The 21,806-nt window shown below is 36.5% G+C and overlaps 1 protein-coding gene across 1 annotated transcript in view; it reads left to right on the plus strand.

The window, feature by feature from the left end:
- Positions 1-17,289, plus strand: part of CNBD1 (cyclic nucleotide binding domain containing 1) — a 388,156-nt gene extending 370,867 nt beyond the window's left edge. The window contains 3 exon segments of the mRNA XM_030839273.1: positions 15,240-15,346; positions 16,913-17,059; positions 17,261-17,289. Coding sequence (XP_030695133.1) covers positions 15,240-15,346; positions 16,913-17,059; positions 17,261-17,289 — 283 coding nt within the window.
- The last annotated feature ends 4,517 nt before the right edge of the window (positions 17,290-21,806 follow it).

A 21,806-nucleotide genomic window follows, 5' to 3' on the forward strand; every position in this document is an offset into this window, starting at 1 on the left:
TAATTTAAAAAGTGGATTGCAATAAAGTTCAGAAAAACCTTCATAACTTTATATCAATTTATATATGAAATCAAGGACATTTCAAATCAATGAGGATAAGATAGAATTTTCAACAACTGTTTTTGGGACTTCTATCCATTTGAGATGAAAATTCTTAGCTCATACATTATTCAAATTGTAAATTATAGGAAATATTAAAATGCAAAATCCTATAAATCTTTTGAAACAATATATAATCATTTTATTAGTAATAATCTTCTCAATAATATATGGATATTATGAAGAAATTCTTAACAGATTTGACCGCAAACAAAATCATAAAAATTATGTGGTAAATTGTAAACAAGTAAAATCATTCTTAGGAAACCAGAAGTAAATATTTGCAATGTATATAATGCTGAAGATTAAAGAACCATAATATATAAAGAATTACTACAGATAAAAAAAGACAAAAATTGAAAATGGGCAGTATGTATGAATTAAAATTCATAAAAGTATGCAAGTGGTAAATACATAAATAAATGGACTTTAATCCTCAGTAAATATCAAAGGCATGCCAATTAAAACAATATTTAGATTTCATTTTCTGATTTAGCAAAATTTATCAGAATTTATTATTACATGTTTTATAAGGAATTTAATTTCTAGAAAACTGTGCACTTATCTGCAGAGGTTCAGGAAGGAAATTTATTGTAGCATATTTTTAAATAGCAAGACTTGGAACCGTTTAAAACCTCAACTTTAGAAAAATGATGACCTAAATTATGATACCTCCATATTATGGAGTCTTTCAAAAATATTGACGTTTATTTATACATACTAAAATGGAAAGCTGACTAGGAAATACTGACAAGTGTAAAAGAGGAAAAATTAAAATAGAAGATCTTGCCACAGAAAAATATTAATGGCATGATGCATTTATTTAAATTATGTGAGTTAAGCTGATGAAAGAATCTTAATATACAGCAGGTTAGAATGCAATGTAAAACTATTGTGAGGAAAAAAAAGAGAAAGAATCATAATCATTGTAGTTTGGTTACACAACTTTCTCAGGAACTGAGAGACCAAATAGATTAACAACTGTAAACTGAACATTACAATTTTAAAAAGTCAAACTTTTATATATATGAAGAACTCCACATCAACAGAACTTTTTCCCCAGCATGTAAAAAATAAGGAATAATTACAAAAATATATTGTATATAATGGTCACACAGAGTCAAGTGTAAAACAAAACAAAACAAGAAAACTTAAAATTGGAGGGAGGGACAGAGGAAGATGGCGGAAGAGTAAGACGCGGAGATCACCTTCCTCTCCACAGATACACCAGAAATACATCTACACGTGGAACAACTCCTACAGAACACCTACTGAAGGCTGGCAGAAGACCTCAGACCTCCCAAAAGGCAAGAAACTCCCCACGTACCTGGGTAGGGCAAAAGGAAAAAAGAATAAACAGAGACAAAAGAATAGGGACGGCACCTGCACCAGTGGGAGGGAGCTGTGAAGGAGGAAAAGTTTCCACACACTAGGAAGCCCCTTCGCGGGCGGAGACTGCGGGAGGCGGAGGGGGGAGCTTCGAAGCCGCGGAGGAGTGCACAGCAACGGGTGCGGAGGGCAAAGCGGGGAGATTCCCGCACAGAGGATCGGTGCCGACCGGCACTCGCCAGCCCGAGAGGCTTGTCTGCTCACCCGCCGCGGCGGGCGGGGCTGCGAGCTGAGGCTCTGAGGCTCGGGTTTCGGTTTCGGACGGAGCGCAGGGAGAGGACTGGGGTTGGCGGCTTGAACATAGCCTGGAGGGGTTAGTGCACCACAGCTAGCCGGGAGGGAGTCCGGGGAAAAGCCTGCACCTGCTGAAGAGGCAAGAGACTTTTTCTTCCCTCTTTGTTTCCTGGTGCGTGAGGAGAGGGGTTTAAGAACGCTGCTTAAAGGAACTCCAGAGACGGGCGCGAGCCGCGGCTAAAAGCGCGAACCCCAGAGACGGGCGCGAGCCGCGGCTGAAAGCGCGGACCCCAGAGACGGGCGCGAGCCGCGGCTGAAAGCGCGGACCCCAGAGACGGGCGTGAGTCGCGGCTGAGGGCGCGGACCCCAGAGACAGGCGCGAGTCGCGGCTGAGGGCGCTGACTCCAGAGACGGGCGCAAGCCGCGGCTGGAGGCGCGGATCCCAGAGGCGGGCGGGAGACGTTGGGGCTGCTGCTGCCGCCACCAAGGGGCCTGTGTGCGAGCGCAGGTCGCTCTCCACTCCCCTCTTCCGCGGAGCCTGTGCAGCCCGCCACTGCCGGGTTCCCGGGATCCGGGGACGACTTCCCCGGGAGAGCGCACGGCGGGCCTCGGGCTGGTGCAGGGTCACGCAGGACTTTGCCGCCGCAGGCCCGCCCCGCATTCCGTGCCCCTCCCTCCCCGCCGGCTTCAGTACGCCAGAACCCCCGAATCAGCGGCTCCTTTAACCCCGTCCTGTCTGAGCAAAAAACAGACGCCCTCCAGCGACCTACACGCAGAGGCAGGGCCAAATCCAAAGCTGAGCCCCTGTGAGATCTGAGAACAAAGAAGAGAAAGGGAAATCTCTCCCAGCAGCCTCAGAAGCAGCGGATTAAAGCTCCACAATCAACTTGATGTACCCTGCATCTGTGGAATACAAGAATAGACAGCCAATCATCCCAAATTAAGGAGGTGGACTTTGGGAGCAAGATCTATGATTTTTCTCCCTATTCCTCTTTTTGTGAATGTGTATGTGTATGCTTCTGTGTGAGATCTTGTCTGTATAGTCTTGCTTCCACCATTTGTCCTAGGGTTCTATCCGTCCATGGTTTTTTCTTAAATTTTTTTTCTTAATAATCAATTTTAATATTAAGAACGTTATTATACTTTACCTTCGTCCCTTCTTTCTTTCCTTCCTTCCTTCCCTCCTTTAGACAACGAATCATCCCAAATTGAGGAGGTGGTCTCTGACAGCAAGATTTATGATTTTTCCCCCTTTACCTCTTTTTGTGAGGGTGTATGTGTACGCTTCTGTGTAAGACTTTGTCTGTATAGCTTTGCTTCCAACATTTGTCCTAAGGTTCTATCCGTCCCTTTTTTTTTTTCCTAATTAAGAATTTTTTAATTCAATAACTTTATTATACTTTATTTTATTTTTACTGTATCTTCTTTCTTTCTTTTTTTCCTTCTTTCCCTCCTTCCTTCCTTCCTCCCTCCCTCCCTCCCTCCTTTCGTTCCTTCTTGCCTTCTTTCCTTCTTTGCTTCTTTCTTTCTTTCTTTCTTCCTTCCTTCCTTCCTTCCCTCCTTCCTTCCCTCCTTTCCTTCTTTCTTTCCTCATACTTCTACTAATTCCCTCTACTTTTTCTCCCTTTTATTCTGAGCCATGTGGATGAAAGGCTCTTGGTGCTCCAGCCAGGAGTCAGGGCTCTGCCTCTGAGGTAGGAGAGCCAACTTCAGGACACTGATCCACAAGAGACCTCCCAGCTCCACATAATATCAAACGGCGAAAATCTCCCAGAGACCTCCATCTTAACACCAGCACCCAGCTTCACTCAACGACCAGCAAGCCACAGTGCTGGACAACCTGTGCCAAACAACTAGCAAAACAGGAACACAACCCCACCCATTAGCAGAGAGGCTGCCTAAAATCATAATAAGGCCACAGACACCCCAAAACACACCACCAGACGTGAACCTGCCCACTAGAGAGACAAGATCCAGCCTCATCCACCACAACACAGGCACTAGTCCCCTCCACCAGGAAGCCTACACAACCCACTGAACCAACCTTAGCCACTGGAGACAGACATCAAAAACAGGAGGAACTACGAACCTGCAGCCTGCAAAAAGGAGACCCCAAACACAGTAAGATAAGCAAAATGAGAAGACAGAAAAACACACAGCAGATAAAGGAGCAAGATAAAAATGCACCAGACCTAACAAATGAAGAGGAAATAGGCAGTCTACCTGAAAAAGAATTCAGAATAATGATAGTAAGGTTGATCCGAAATCTTGGAGATAGAATGGACAATAGAATGGACAAAATGCAAGAATCAGTTAACAAGGACCTAGAAGAACTAAAGATGAAACAAGCAACGATGAACAACACAATAAATGAAATTAAAAGTACTCTAGATGGGATCAAAAGCAGAATAACTGAGGCAGAAGAACGGATAAGTGACCTGGAAGATAAAATAGTGGAAATAACTACTGCAGAGCAGAATAAAGAAAAAAGAATGAAAAGAACTGAGGACAGTCTGAGAGACCTCTGGGACAACATTAAACGCACCAACATTCGAATTATAGGGGTTCCAGAAGAAGAGGAGAAAAACAAAGGGACTGAGAAAATATTTGAAGAGATTATAGTTGAAAACTTCCTTAATATGGGAAAGGAAATAGTTAATCAAGTCCAGGAAGCACAGAGAGTCCCATACAGGATAAATACAAGGAGAAATACGCCAAGACACATATTAATCAAACTGTCAAAAATTAAATACAAAGAAAGCATATTAAAAGCAGCAAGGGAAAAACAACAAATAACACATAAGGGAATCCCCATAAGGTTAACAGCTGATCTCTCAGCAGAAACCCTACAAGCCAGAAGGGAGTGGCAGGACATACTGAAAGTGATGAAGGAGAAAAACCTGCAGCCAAGATTACTCTACCCAGCAAGGATCTCATTCAGATTTGATGGAGAAATTAAAACCTTTACAGACAAGCAAAAGCTGAGAGAGTTCAGCACCACCAAACCAGCTTTACAACAAATGCTAAAGGATCTTCTCTAGGCAAGAAACACAAGAGAAGGAAAAGACCTATAATAACGAACCCAAAACAATTTAGAAAATGGGAATAGGAACATACATATCGATAATTACCTTAAATGTAAATGGACTAAATGCTCCCACCAAAAGACACAGATTAGCTGAATGGATACAAAAACAAGACCCTTACATATGCTGTCTACAAGAGACCCACTTCAGACCTAGAGACACATACAGACTAAAAGTAAGGGGATGGAAAAAGATATTCCATGCAAATGGAAACCAAAAGAAAGCTGCAGTAGCAATTCTCATATCAGACAAAATAGACTTTAAAATAAGGACTATTAAAAGAGACAAAGAAGGACACTACATAATGATCAAGGAATCGATCCAAGAAGAAGATATAACAATTGTAAATATTTATGCACCCAACATAGGAGCACCTCAATACATAAGGCAAATACTAACAGCCATAAAAGGGGAAATCGACAGTAACACATTCATAGTAGGGGACTTAAACACCCCACTTTCACCGAAGGACAGATCATCCAAAATGAAAATAAATAAGGAAACACAAGCTTTAAATGATACATTAAACAAGATGGACTTAATTGATATTTATAGGACACTCCATCCAAAAACAACAGAATACACATTTTTCTCAAGTGCTCATGGAACATTCTCCAGGATAGATCATATCTTGGGTCACAAATCAAGCCTTGGCAAATTTAAGAAAATTGAAATTGTATCAAGTATCTTTTCTGACCACAATGCCATGAGACTAGATATCAATTACAGGAAAAGATCTGTAAAAAATACAAACACATGGAGGCTAAACAATACACTACTTAATAATGAAGTGATCACTGAAGAAATCAAAGAGGAAATCAAAAACTACCTAGAAACAAATGACAATGGAGACACAACGACCCAAAACCTGTGGGATGCAGCAAAAGCAGTTCTAAGGGGGAAGTTTATAGCAATAAAAGCCCACCTTAAGAAGCAGGAAACATCTCGAATAAACAACCTAACCTTGCACATCAAGCAATTAGAGAAAGAAGAACAAAAAAACCCCAAAGCTAGCAGAAGGAAAGAAATCATAAAAATCAGATCAGAAATAAATGAAAAAGAAATGAAGGAAACACTAGCAAAGATCAATAAAACTAAAAGCTGGTTCTTTGAGAAGATAAACAAAATAGATAAACCACTAGCCAGACTCATCAAGAAAAAAAGGGAGAAGACTCAAATCAATAGGATTAGAAATGAAAAAGGAGAGGTAACAACTGACCCTGCAGAAATAAAAGAGATCATGAGAGATTACTACAAGCAACTCTATGCCAATAAAATGGACAATCTGGAAGAAATGGACAAATTCTTAGAAATGCACAACCTGCCAAGACTGAATCAGGAAGAAATAGAAAATATGAAGAGACCAATCACAAGCACTGAAATTGAAACTGTGATTAAAAATCTTCCAACAAAGAAAAGCCCAGGACCAGATGGCTTCACAGGCGAATTCTATCAAACATTTAGAGAAGAGCTAACACCTATCCTTCTCAAACTCTTCCAAAATATAGCAGAGGGAGGAACAGTCCCAAACTCCTTCTACGAGGCCACCATCACCTTGATACCAAAACCAGGCAAGGATGTCACAAAGAAAGAAAACTACAGGCCAATATCACTGATGAACATAGATGCAAAAATCCTCAACAAAATACTAGCAAACAGAATCCAACAGCACATTAAAAGGATCATACACCATGATCAAGTGGGGTTTATTCCAGGAATGCAAGGATTCTTCAATATACGCAAATCTATCAATGTGATAAACCATATTAACAAATTGAAGGAGAAAAACCATATGATCATCTCAATAGATGCAGAGAAAGCTTTTGACAAAATTCAACACCCATTTATGATAAAAACCCTGCAGAAGTAGGCATAGAGGGAACTTTCCTCAACATAATAAAGGCCATATACGACAAGCCCACAGCAAACATCATCCTCAATGGTGAAAAACTGAAAGCATTTCCACTAAGATCAGGAACAAGACAAGGTTGCCCACTCTCACCACTCTTATTCAACATAGTTTTGGAAGTTTTAGCCACAGCAATCAGAGAAGGAAAGGAAATAAAAGGAATCCAAATCGGAAAAGAAGAAGTAAAGCTGTCACTGTTTGCAGATGATATGATCCTATACATAGAGAATCCTAAAGATGCTACCAGAAAACTACTAGAGCTAATCAATGAATTTGGTAAAGTAGCAGGATACAAAATTAATGCACAGAAATGTCTGGCATTCCTATATACTAATGATGAAAAATCTGAAAGTGAAATCAAGAAAACACTCCCATTTACCATTGCAACAAAAAGAATAAAATATCTAGGAATAAACCTACCTAAGGAGACAAAAGACCTGTATGCAGAAAACTATAAGACACTGATGAAAGAAATTAAAGATGATACAAATAGATGGAGACATATACCATGTTCTTGGATTGGAAGAATCAACATTGTGAAAATGACTCTACTACCCAAAGCAATCTATAGATTCAATGCAATCCCTATCAAACTACCACTGGCATTTTTCACAGAACTAGAACAAAAAATTTTGCAATTTGTATGGAAACACAAAAGACCCCGAATAGCCAAAGCAATCTTGAGAACAAAAAAAGGAACTGGAGGAATCAGGCTCCCTGACTTCAGACTATACTACAAAGCTACAGTTATCAAGACGGTATGGTAGTGGCACAAAAACAGAAAGATAGATCAATGGAACAGGATAGAAAGCCCAGAGATAAACCCATGCACATATGGACACCTTATCTTTGATAAAGTTGGCAGGAATGTACAGTGGAAAAAGGACAGCGTCTTCAATAAGTGGTGCTGGGAAAACTGGACAGGTACATGTAAAAGAATGAAATTAGAACACTCCCTAACACAATACACAAAAATAAGCTCAAAATGGATTAAAGACCTAAATATAAGGCCAGAAACTATCAAACTATTAGAGGAAAACATAGGCAGAACACTCTATGACATAAATCACAGCAATATTCTTTCTGACCCACCCCCTAGAGTAATGGAAATAAAAACAAAAATAAACAAATGGGACCTAATGAAACTTCAAAGCTTTTGCACAGCAAAGGAAACCATAAACAAGACCAAAAGACAACACTCAGAATGGGAGAAAATATTTGCAAAGGAAGCAACCGACAAAGGATTAATCTCCAAAATTTACAAGCAGCTCATGCAGCTCAATAACAAGAAAACAAACAACTCAATCCAAAAATGGGCAGAAGACCTAAATAGACATTTCTCCAAAGAAGATATACAGATTGCCAACAAACACATGAAAGAATGCTCAACATCATTAATCATTAGAGAAATGCAAATCAAAACTACAATGAGATATCATCTCACAGCAGTCAGAATGGCCATCATTAAAAAATCTAGAAACAATAAATGCTGGAGAGGGTGTGGAGAAAAGGGAACCCTCTTGCACTGCTGGTGGGAATGTGAATTGGTTCAGCCACTATGGAGAACAGTATGGAGGTTCCTTAAAAAACTACAAATAGAACTACCATATGACTCAGCAATCCCACTACTGGGCATATACCCTGAGAAAACCATAATTCAAAAATAGTCATGTACCAAAATGTTCATTGCAGCTCTATTTACAATAGCCCGGAGATGGAAACAACCTAAGTGCCCATCATCGGATGAATGGATAAAGAAGATGTGGCACATATATACAATGGAATATTACTCAGCCATAAAAAGAAACGAAATTGAGCTATTTGTAATGAGGTGGATAGACCTAGAGTCTGTCATACACAGTGAAGTAAGTCAGAAAGAAAAAGACAAATACAGTATGCTAACACATATATATGGAATTTAAGAAAAAAAATGTCATGAAGAACCTAGGGGTAAGGCAGGAATAAAGACGCAGACCTCCTAGAGAACGGACTTGAGGTTATGGGGAGGGGGAAGGGTGAGCTGTGACGGAGCGAGAGAGAGTCATGGACATATACACACTAACAAACGTAGTAAGGTAGATAGCTAGTGGGAAGCAGCCGCATGGCACAGGGATATTGGCTCGGTGCTTTGTGACAGCCTGGAGGGGTGGGATAGGGAGGGTGAGAGGGAGGGAGACGCAAGAGGGAAGAGATATGGGAACATATGTATATGTATAACTGATTCACTGTGTTATAAAGCAGAAACTAACACACCATTGTAAAGTAATTATACCCCAATAAAGATGTTAAAAAAAAAAAAGAAAACTTAAAATTGATTTAAAAGAATAGAAAAAGTACAGTCCCAAATGTTGGAAATGAAATAAATACATGTTGCTGTACCCCACTGATTACAAAAGGAAATTAAGAAATAACTCTCAACCAAATCATAGTAAAATCACTATATTTCAGAACATATGAGGTATAGTTAGGCCAGTAGAGAGAAGAAATGTGTAGTGTTAAATACATTTATTAGAAAACAAGAAAAAAGGATTTAAAAAAAATAATGAAATAAAGACAGAGATCAGTGAACTAAGAAGCAATATTTACACAGAAACAAGCTATTTGTGAAATAAAATGCTGTTTAGAAAAAATCATTTTGGAAAAAGCCTTATAAGCACATGAAATATAATAAAGACACAATAAAGATTTCAGAAGTATGTGTTGTAAACAAGTCTATTCTAACGTATTGAAAAACTAGATGGAAAGAATACATTTCTAGAAAATATAAAATGTCAAATGAAAGAGAAGTATGAATTAGAAAACTAGAAAGTACCAAAAGGAATTGTTGTAATAATTATTAAAAAAAAAAACCAAAAACACACTCCGTCAGTTGATCTAATGAATTTTCCCAAACTTATAAGAAAAATTTCTATTTTACACAAGTCCTTCCAGAAATTACCTTTGTATTATTTAGCATTTCATATATAAGCATTTTACATTCTGGTGATTCTAGTGTTTGAGGTATTTGGAGGTCTGTATTTATAGTTTTGAGTTTATGCTGACTCTTGCTCATGGTTCTTTCATTCCTTTAGTGATTTTTTATTATAAGCCCAGATATGGTTGGAATATCTGGAAAGCCTGAGGGTCAAAATTTAGTATGAAAGCAGCAAACTTGTATACAGAATTTACTTTATGGTAGACACAGTTAAATACATTTCTTATATTTACTAAAGTAATCATCAAGCATGATGGAAATTAAATTCAGTATTACAACTTAGTGCTCCAAATTCAAATAAAAAGAGAAAACTGAATGTGTGATTCTGAAAACAGCAGGCTCACTAAAGCCTATGTAACAAGAGTAGTAATATTAACCTTAATCTGTATAGCAGATCTTTGAATATCGTGCAAAATACCATGAAAAGACAGAGTATATGTAAAGAAGAAATAGAGAAATATGGAATTCTATGAAATATTGTATATACACAACCCCTACACCTATATACCCATATCCATATATTCATACCTTTAGTTTTGAATATCTGTGTTCATAAATATGTCTATAGAAAATCTATCTATCATTTATCTACCTACCTATCTATCTATCCATCTATCTATCGGTATCATCTACTGAGAGAGAATGGAAAAGTAAAGAGAATTCAAAGTTGAACACTAACACCAGTTTAATTAAATAAGTCTAAGATTTAATCCAATTTTTTAACGGAGGGGAATTGATGTTTAATACCAGAAAAATACCAGTTTGTCCATTTTTTGGGAAAATGGAAGAGACATTTTTTAGGGAGGAAAAAAACTGACTCTTTCTGTACAGTACATAGAGGATAGTCTGAGGGTATCCTCAGCACTAAGAAAAGGAAGTTCTTATGAGAAGAGCAGAAAAGTGTGTCAAGAACAGGAGAGATTAATTAAATCTGTTGACTACTGAAGATAAAGAGTAGTTAAGGACTATTGGTACATTGCCTGAAGAGGTGACTGTTTTAATTTTTAAATTTTGATTCAAATAAACTAATATTTAAATTCATGGCCGTTTGAAATGTGACCTTAATTATAATGCCAAAAAGAAAAACGATGTAATGCTAAATTTTAATAATAAAATTTTAGGATATAGCATTAGTTTTTTAGTTTAATATTTAATTAATTTAATATTTTTGTTTGGATTGATTACAGTTTTTTCTGTAAGCACTGGTTAATTTTGGTAATCAAATTGAATAATTCTGTCTCTTGCTTTTCTATAAATATAATTTTATTTTATATTTCCTAATTCTGATGTTGCTATAAATGTGTATATATCATGTGTACATAAATACATAAAAATATCTATAGTTGGGCTTCCCTGGTGGCGCAGTGGTTGAGAGTCCACCTGCTGATGCAGGGGACACGGATTCGTGCCCCGGTCCAGGAAGATCCCACATGCCGCGGAGCGGCTGGGCCCGTGAGCAATGGCCGCTGAGCCTGCGCGTCCGGAGCCTGTGCTCCGCAATGTGAGAGGCCACAACAGTGAGAGGCCCGCATACCGCCAAAAAAAAAGCAAAACTATAGCAATGTGAGTATATGTATAGTTATGTTTATAACAGTATGGTGACTATAATTAATGGTGCTGGTTTGCTAATATATTTGATAATGCATATTTTATTAAGGGCTCATTTTCCCTAAAATAGTATCTTCATATCTGTTAGACTTCTTTGAAGCATGGATAAACATTAATATATCCAGAAAGAATTTTTTTCCAGGCATTTAGAGTTGCAAATCAACAAAATAAATCTTTGATGCCTCACACGTGATGTAGATTCCAGCCCCAATATCATGAGCTATGGTTAGGAATTTTCAGAGACACTTTCTCTTCTCTTTTTCCATTCCTTTTAGCACCACAAGTAAGAGAGGAAAATATCTTCAGGAACTCTCTTTGTAAGGTGGGCTTTTTCAAGTTCACCCCCCAAGAATATTGTTCTTGAAGGATTTATGAAGGAGGATGTTCACATCTGATCTCTCAGACAGACTTTGCCACTGTCTCTAGGGCTTTCTTACCTCTGTGACTGCACTTTCTTTTTATTTCTGGCTTTTGAGGTTTTTTTTTTTTTTTATTTTTCCTTTTACCACCTCATATATTTAAAACTATTTCATCCATAATTTTTAATTGTGCAACTTGGTTCCATAAAAACATAAACTACCATATTCTGAGCTTCCTCTCATGCTCAGTTAACCTTTTGAGGAAGTTGCAATTTAATATTGAGACCTTGCATTTGTTCATCAAATATTTATTGAATGGCTACTTTGCAAATACATGAGTGAAAGAAAGATAAAAATAAAAATCCTTGTCTTGATGGAGCTTGCATCTTAGTGGCTAGAGGATGTAATATACAGTAAGCACAAGAAATAAATCAGTAAATTTGATAGTATGTTAGAAGATAAAACCATGAGAAAAAAAGCAGAGTCGGGTAAGGGAGCTGGTAATAGCAGGTTAAACTGTAGGATAAACTAGCAGAGTCATGAGAGGGTGAGATTTGAATGAAAATTTGAATCTAGTGAAAGAGTTGAGGGTATGGCTTTCTTGGCTATCAGGCTGGGCATCAAATCTCCATAATCCCTTCTGCCCTGACTTGTAAAAGGCTCTAAGCCCCAGTATTTGTCCTATCTTGGAGTGTGGGATGGAGGAAAGGGGATAATGGGGGAAGAAGGGGAAGGAGAGAGGGGTGGAGGGAATTTAACACCAAGTCTGGACCTTCTTCATCTGCCCTAATTTTCAATAAGTAACAAGTCATACTCTGTTATTTTCTGTGAAATTCTATAAATGTATTATATTAGTAAATTCTTTTCTTGGAATAGTTTCTGAGGTGTGTTCAAAATTTAAATTTCTTTCACCCATATTTCTCTGGATTTCCTCTATCAATAATTAGTACAACTTTTTTCCAAATCTCATGTTTGTGTGATTAGAGAAATGCTCACTTATTTTTAATTTCTTATGCAAAGTGGCAGGTATTTAATATGCATGACAGTATTTTACATATAGTACTCATACTTTAGAAGAATGACCTATCTTAATGTGCCATGAATTCAGAAGGTGTAGTATAAATGGAAATTATATAATTAATCAGTGTTCAATTTTTCTGATATGCATTTCTAATCAGGATTTGCTTCCATTTATCCATAAATACTATTTATCTTCATATAAATATACATTTTAAAATAAGTAGTGTTTAATATTGGTTAAAGTTTCATTAGTATGGACCCTTATAGAAATACTCAGTAAATGCAAGGTCCTTTTTAACCAAGATCTTTCTTAACACTTTAGGAAAGCAAAAAATATATTCATAAGGAAAACATGTTCAAAAATGTTTCCCCAAATTGATATTAAAGTTCAAAAGTAGCATTCATTAGCACTATTTTTTTTATATTGTTCTTTTCCTAGTACTCTAGTTTTACAAGGAGAAATGGTATCCATTAAGCTAATGCATGTTCTGCTTGAAGCTGCATCAGTCTTGCTGATACTCAGACACACTTCTCCAAAACTGTGTTTTGGTCTGTTAGGCTAATGGACTTGAGTTTATCTTAATTAAGAAGATGTCCTTTAACAATCTTTCTAATCACTAGTTTCCATTTAAACTGAGACCTTAACTGTCCCAGTGTTGATGCTAATAGCCAGTTGGGAATTATCCTTCTTATCATGACTTCTTCTAACTGATCTGAAAATTGGAATAAAATAGTTTTATTAGACTTGTGACTATTTCCTGGCACATGAAAAACAACAGGAAGGAAAAGAACAATACATGGTATTCACTTTCTATGAATCCTTCTGGTTTTCTTCTCTTTCTAATTTACTTTTAAGATAAAGTCAAGTTTTTTCTTTTCATAAAGGTCTAATGCTTTCAGGTTTTAGAATATGAGTTTGAGTTTTGATGAGGCTCTTTAAGACCTTATTTAATTTTTTTTTATTTTGGTAAAAGTCACATAATATAAAACATACCATTTTAACCATATTTAATTGTACAGTTCAGTGACACTAAGTACATTCACGTTGTTGTGCAACTCTCACCATCATCCATCTCCCAAATTTTTAACCTTCCTAAACTGAAACTCTGTTTTTAAATATAAATCAACTTTATTTCCTGAATATTACCTTTAAATAATAATGAATAAAATGTCATTTATATAGTCCATGACTAAATATTTTCATTTAAAATTGTGTTATAATCCTTTGGATCTTTCTATGTTGTTTGTAGCTTTCTATGTAACCCAAGAGGAAAGGGTATGGAGATGACAACATTTATCTTGACATCACTGGCATAAGTTCTTTGTAATGGGAAACAGGTTTAGAGGTTAAATAAATAAAATTAAGAAACAAAAGAGAAAGGTGTTAAGTTTTTACAGGCATTGGTATGATTGTTTTTCTAGTCAAAAAGTAATATTTAAAATTTCTTAAGTGTGATGAGACATTTTTTTAATGTCATTAAATTCAGCCTGCTTACCTAGATGAAAATGGTTTTGCTGTGTTGTCTTCATTAAGATAAACATTTTCTATGATTAGTACAGAGACCATAGACAATTACTGAGGCAGTAAATGTCCCCTATAAGGAGTGAGACTGCCTCATACATTTTGCTGCAGTGATTCAGCTTTTCCATTGTTAACACGCCTTTAATACAAATTCCCATGATCTTTATTCACTTTGATATTATGTATGCTTCTCTATGATCTATGGAAGGCTTGACTTTCAAGAAAAGATTTACAGTAGTGCAGCTCTAACAGTTAAAAATAATGGGTTTCTGTACTAAGTGCATGCTTCTCTTACCTGTAACAATTGCCAGGAGACTCTATACCTTCCTTTATGTCCTGCTGATTGACTAAAAGAAGTAAAACAGTCTCTACAATCAGATAACATCTTGGCAAAACACTACTCTTTACTTTTAAGAGTAGGATCTATGAAAAAATTCCCATGTCTATACAATTTACACATAATTCTACAGCTATATTATACTTTGATATTTGAAGATAACTTTATAATATAATTGTTTGGCTGTAAGAAACAAAATATAAGACAGTAGAAGAGTTACCATAAATTTTTATTTAAGCAAAATAAATGACTGGTGACAAATAACCTTTTACTTATTTATTTATTATACACTTTGAGCTCTGAAGATCCAAATGTTAAATATTCAGAGATTTTTTTGAGCCAGTTGTTAAACCATTGGCAGTTTCAAACTAGCCACGGTAAAAATATCTACACCATGAAAATCAGCAAATGTTACGACTTGGGGCTTGCCCCACACTCATCTTCCTCTCCTCCACCATACAGTTTACTGCCAAATTCTTGTCAATATTTACTTCTGTATTAGTTGCTGATATAAATATCAGATGTAAATTTTTTTTTCAGATGTAAATTTTTATCATATACAGAGGACTGCCTATAAACTGTCATTCATTAAGAAATTTACTCAATAGTTGTTGAATTAAATGTCAACTTTTATTGTCAAAATATCTAAAATAATTTCTTATAAAAATGTGTGAAATAATGAATTGTCTCTTTTGTTTTCAGTGATAGTGGAAATATAATCTCTTTTGTGGCTTATATTAATTCTGGATATTGTAAGATTTGCAGAAGTATTGTAGGACTTTCAAAACCACAATCAAGAAAAGTGGTAAGTTTTAAACTTATGTATTCTTTTTAATCAATTAGCCTATCTTAATGAATAGGAGATATTGAACATGTTTTCTTGTGTTTCTTGGTCATTTATTAATTGTCTTCTTTTGTGAAGTAGCTGTTCAATTTTTGACTAATTTTTGTTGCATTTATTTTCTTCTTTTTACTGAGTTGTAAGATGCAGGAATGTAAAATAAGTTGTAATATATATTGAATTGTAAGACTTAGGAACAACCTAGAAGCACATTAAAAGATGCTTGACATCATTATTTATCAGAGAAATGCAAATTAAAACTACAACAAAGTACTTCTATAAGCATATCAGATTGGTTAAAATGCACTTAATATATGACCCTGAAATTGCACTCTAGATATTTACTCAAGAGAAATAAAATATATCCTTACAAAAAGACTTACATGAATCTTCATAAGTCAGAAACTGTAGGTAATCCAAATATCCATTGACAGTTGAATGGATAGAAAAATTATGGTATATTCATTCATTGGAATGTCATGCCTCAATAAAAAGAATTTATGATACATACAAGAATACGGATGAATCTCAAAGCATTAGGTTGGGCAAAAAGGTCAAACTCAGAACAGTGCATTCTGTATTTTTCCAGTTTTATGAAGTTCTAAAATAGGCAAAACAATAGTGACAGAAAAGTTAGAACTAATCCATTTTGGCTGGTTAGGCAGTCTTCAACGTAATTCAATTTAATATGCAAACTTCATTGAATTTTGCTGTACTAGTCATATGCAGTGTGAAGATTTTCCATTTATATAAGTGGCATATCAACTAGTTAGCTATTGGCTTTTGACCCCAGGGTACTTAATAAAGGCTTTTACCTCTTCTGAGTTCTGTCACTGTCCTACCCTGAGGGCTACATTCTATTTTTTTTTTTTTTATCTTACTGCTCAGCAGCTCATCCTTGTTTTAATACTGTTGGGCTCTCCCTGAAAAGATAATTTGGAGTTTCAATTTTTTTCTCCAGAACTATGCATATTGAAACTACTGTCAGATCTTTTCCACAAAATTCCTTATTTGGACTTAAACTGCTAGTTACCTGAGTCAAACTCACTTTCCATTTTTCTTTTTTTTATTTATACGAAAAAGTTAGGGTAGAATCTCATCTTTTGCAGTTAATCATCTCATCAGTTCCATTCCTGGCACTCTCTGCTTATTTTCATTATTCTCTGCTGGTTCAACAACTGTGCCTTGCAGCTGGAATTGAGGTAACAAATGGTTCACAAAGCATACTAAATTATGCTTACAAAACAGTATCCTAGGACCTTAAAAAATGGAATGAGTTCAAGATTTCATAAACATCTTGGTGTATTAACACATTTAATTTCTAGATCACTAAACTACAGTGTCTTCAACTGTCTTAGATATGCTGAAGTTCTCACCAATCTATTATTTTTCTAATATAATTTAAATACATATATAAATAAATGTTCTCTGATTTGCATGAAACTGCTAATTATTTTAAATACCATATACCAAAATTATTTATCCATTATATAAAAGTGGTTTCATTAAACATCAGTTACTATATCTCTTACAGAAAAAAATACGAAACTTGTGTATATGGGTCAACTTAAGGAGAAGGAGTCTTTTGGTGAGATTAGTGTTCTTCAAGTTCCTTTCACATACACAATAGTTACTAGAATAGATGTTGAGATGGCAATTATTGAAGATAAAGACCTACTTGGTAAATACATAAATGTCTTTTATTTCAACTGTTATACCATTTTATTTGATGAGTTTTGGACAAGAGTAGACATATTTTGCAGACAAATTGAGACACTCAAGTAAGTATGGGTGTATGTATGTTATTTACAGAGACAGCATATCTATATATAACCCCCTTTATAACTTCATAGTCTATCTGACTTAATTGTGCTACTTTTAGAATATATTAGCAATATTTTAAAAGACTGATTTTAAATTACTAAAATCTCTCTGCCAATTCCCAAGTTACCATTAATAGCAACATTTTCTCCTTTTCTGGAATATATATATATATATATATATATATATATAATCATTGCTTAAGTGTTTCTGGTTCAGGTCAAGTGTGTACTATCTTCCAATAGATCAAGTGTATATGAAGCTCCATGGATTGCAGTATTTAAACTTTTATATGAAATTTTATTTTATTTAAAAAAAATTATTGGAGTAGAGTTGATTTACAATGTTGTGTTAGTTTCAGGTGTACAGCAAAGTGAATCAGTTATACATATACATATATCCATTCTTTTTTTTTTTTAGATTTTTTTCCCATATAGGCTGTTACAGAGTATTGAGTAGAGTTCCTTGTGCTATACAGCAAGTTCTTATTAGTTATCTATTTATATATAGTAGTGTGTATATGTCAAACCCAATCTGCCAATTGATCTGCCTCCCCACCTTAACCCCTGGTAATCATAAGTTTGTTTTCTACATACGTGACCATACTTCTGTTTTGTAAATAAGTTTATTTGTATCTCTTTTTTTTAGATTCCACAAATAGGCATTATCATATGATATTTGTCTTTCTCTGTCTGACTTACTTCATTCAGTATGACAATATCTAGGTCCATCCATGTTGCTACAAATGACATTATTTTGTTCTTTTTTTATGGCTGAGCAATATTCCATTGTATATATATACCACATCTTCTTTATCCATTCCTCTGTTGATGGACATTTAGGTTGCTTCCATATCCTGGCTATTGTAAATAGTGCTGCAATGAACATTGTAGTGCATGTATCTTTTTGAATTATGGTTTTCTCCAGGTATATGCCCAGGAGTGGGATTGCTGGGTGCTAAGGTAGTTCTATTTTTGGTTTTTTAAAGAACCTCCATACTGTTCTCCATAGTGGTTGTACCAATTTACATTCCCACCAACAGTGTAGGAGGGGTCCCTTTTCTCTGCACCCTCTCCAGTGTTTACTGTTTGTAGATTTTTGGATGATGGCCATTCTGACCGGTATAAGGTGATACCTCATTGTAGTTTTGATTTGCATTTTTCTAATAATAAATGATGTTGAAATTTTAGAGTTCTAGTGATATTAGAAGAATAATTGTGCAGTCACCTGTGATTGACCCTCCAAACATTATAAATATTCAGATAGGATATGCAATTGAATATGAAATATAAACGGTTAAAAGATCTAGAAACTTATAGAAATTAACATGGGTGAGAGATTTGCTTTAAATAAGCTCAATTAGAAATTTTTCCATATTACTTGTGTATGATTTGACTGAGTTCTATTTTCTGAATTTCAAGGTTTGTTTTAATTTTAATATCTCAGAATATGTATACTCTACCTTCTTAACTCTGATTTTGTTTAACTTCAAATTCATGTATCCATTTTTAATAGGTATACATTTGAAATAGCACTGATTAATATGCTTTCCCTCTGTGAAATTCAAATACCAAACCCCTCAAGGTTCATATCACTTAAAAATAATTACAGACCACCAGTTATAGTTATAATATTCTCACTTGACATAGGCTAAGTTTTTCTTTTCCTGTACTAATTATGTTAACTGCTGCAAGGTAAATAAATACACTGTGGACTCTTTTATGTAAATCAATATTTCACAAATGAAAGTGCTTCTTTCAAGCATGTATCAGAATCTTCTTTGCCCTCCGACAAACTGAAATTCAAATAGATGACATAGTATAAGCTTTAGTTGTGCTTTTGTGTGTGTTGTTCATATTTTAAATTCTATTCTGTATTTTGTTCATTTGAGACAGATGTTATAAAGCTACTGACATGTTTTGAAACTAATTAAACATTTAGTTTTCTAGTAATTCATTTTATAATTTCATTTTTTTTTTACTATATATAACAATCTTTTATAGATTAGAATGTGCAGGCAACGTAATCCACATATGAGAAAAAGACATTTTCTCAGGTATATAGTTCACACTCTATCTGCACCCATATTGAAGAGCCAACATCACTTAAATGATCAAGTTTATCAATAATATTTAGAAAATACCTAAAGGAAGCAATAAGTTCACCATATCTCAACTTGGGATAAGTAGAACAGAATACAAGAAACATAAAAGAGTGCATAAATGTTACATATTTTATCTGGAAAATTATATATACAATTATTTATATACAATCTTAGAGAAAGATGTTCAATAATTAGTTTGACAGTATTTAAAAGGACTTGAAGAGTGATTTCTTTGTTTATTTAGGTTGTTAACTTTTGGAAAATAGGAAATAAGTTGTTTTGTAATCTGTGTACATGCTTCTCAGATATTACCTTGAGCATCTAAAGAAAAATGAGAACAGGATTATTAAGTTTAAGCAACATAAGTACATTCATTTTTTTCATATAATGCCACTGGTAAGTTAGTTTATGAAGGTAATGTATTTTTGTCCAGATGCAGAATTTATACCTCACATCATTTAGATTAAAACTATGCATACCAACTACCTTAATTTTACTGATATCTGGAATTCTCCTGTACCACAATGTTCACTGCAGCACTATTTACAATGGCCAGGACATGGAAGCAATGTAACTGTCCATTGACATATGAATGGATAAAGAAGATGTGGCACAAATATACAATGGAATACTACTCAGCCATAAAAAGAAATGGAATTGTGTTATTTGTAGTGAGGTGGATGGACCTAGAGTCTGTCATACAGAGTGAAATAAATCAGAAAGAGAAAAACAAATACTATATGCTAACATATATGTATGGAATTTAAAAAAAATGGTCTTGAAGAACCTATGGGCAGGACAGGAATAAAGACGTAGAGTAGAGAATGGACTTGAGGACATGGTGGGGGGGAAGGGTAATCTGGGACAAAGTGAGAGAGTGGCATTGACATGTATACACTACCAAATGTAAAATAGATAGCTAGTGGGAAGCAGCCGCATAGCACATGGAGACCAGCTTGGTGCTTTTTGACCACCTAGAGGGGTGGGATAGGGAAGATGGGAGGGAGACGCAAGAGGGAGGGGATATGGGGATATATGTATACGTATAGCTGATTCACTTTGTTATACAACAGAAACTAACACAACATTGTAAAGCAATTATACTCCAGTAAAGACTTTTAAAAAAAATTAAAAATAAAACATAAAAAAGAAAAGAAAATAACAAGTAAATAAAAATTAAAAGAAAAATAAAAAAGGAACAGAACAACAACAAAAAAGAAGTAGTAATATTTTCCTGTGGCCTTAGCTGTCAGTGTCTTTGCACCATCAGTGAGTCACAGCCAATCCCTACCTACACAGGAAGTCCTCCAATGCTTCTAGGTAGGTCTATGGACCTGCTGTGGCCACTGTGGGGTCAGCTCACGCTCTGATCTGGCCTTACACCTGTGTGTACTTGCCCCCAAAGTCCACAGCCTCAACTCTGGGAACTCTCATTGTATATTCAGATATTCCATAGATGTAGGGTTTACAAAGCCGATTGCCGGGATTTAATCCACTGGTCATACAGTGGTATTCCGTTTCTCTTCTTTGGTTGCACAGCTTCTGTGGTTCAGCTTTGGTTTTCACCCCGCCTCTGCGTGTGGGCCTCCCTCAGGCGTCTGTTCCCCTCCCAGGCAAGAGGGGGCGAAAGCAGTGGTGGATTAGGGCTCACTTGCTCACTGAGGCTTGGGGGAGGAAGGGATATGGCAGTCACAGTTAGGATGTGCGGGGAGTACCTGCGGCAGCAGAGGCCGACGTGAAGTTGCAAGAGTCTGAGGCGCACCGTATGTTCACCCGGGGAAGTTGGCCCTGGATGGCGGGATCCTCGGCACTAGCGGGCTGCACAGGCTGCTGGGAAGGTGTTGGCAGTGACCTGCTTTGCACACAGGACGCTTGGTGGCAACGGTGGCAGCCTCTGTTGTCCGAGATAACAGCCGCGGCTAGGGCTTGCGCTCACGTAGGTGTTGCCCTGCAGTCTGTGAGCACACAGGAAGGAAGCTCCTATGGTGGGCCATCTATTGAGTACCCCAGAACAAAGGTCTCCTGCCTCTCCGGGATGCCCAGGCTTTTTCCTGGACTCCCTCCTATCTAGCTTTGGCACACTAGCACCCCCAGGCTGTCCTCACGCAGCCAATCCCAGTCCTCTCCCTGTGGTCTGACCTCTGAAGCCCAAGCCTCAGCACCCAGCCCTCACCCCCACCCCCCATCCCCGCCAGCAGGTGAGGAGACAAGCGTTTCTGGCTGGTGAGTGCTGGTTGGCACCAGTCCTCCATGTGGAAATCTCTCCGCTCTGCCTTCTGCACCCCTGTTGCTGCACTCTCCTCCACGGCTCTGAAGCTCCCCCCATCCCTGCCAGTGAGGGGGCTTCCTAGTGTGTGGAAACTTTTCCTCCTTCACAGCTCCCTCCCAGAGGGGCAGGCCCATCCTGATTCCTTTGTCTTTTTTTTCTTCTTTTTTCTTTTGCCCTGCCCAGTTATGTGGGGATTTTCTTGCCTTTTTGGAAGTCTGAGGTCCCCTGCCAGTG

This window comes from Globicephala melas, chromosome 17 (genome assembly GCF_963455315.2).
Source record: "Globicephala melas chromosome 17, mGloMel1.2, whole genome shotgun sequence".
NCBI lineage: Eukaryota > Metazoa > Chordata > Mammalia > Artiodactyla > Delphinidae > Globicephala > Globicephala melas.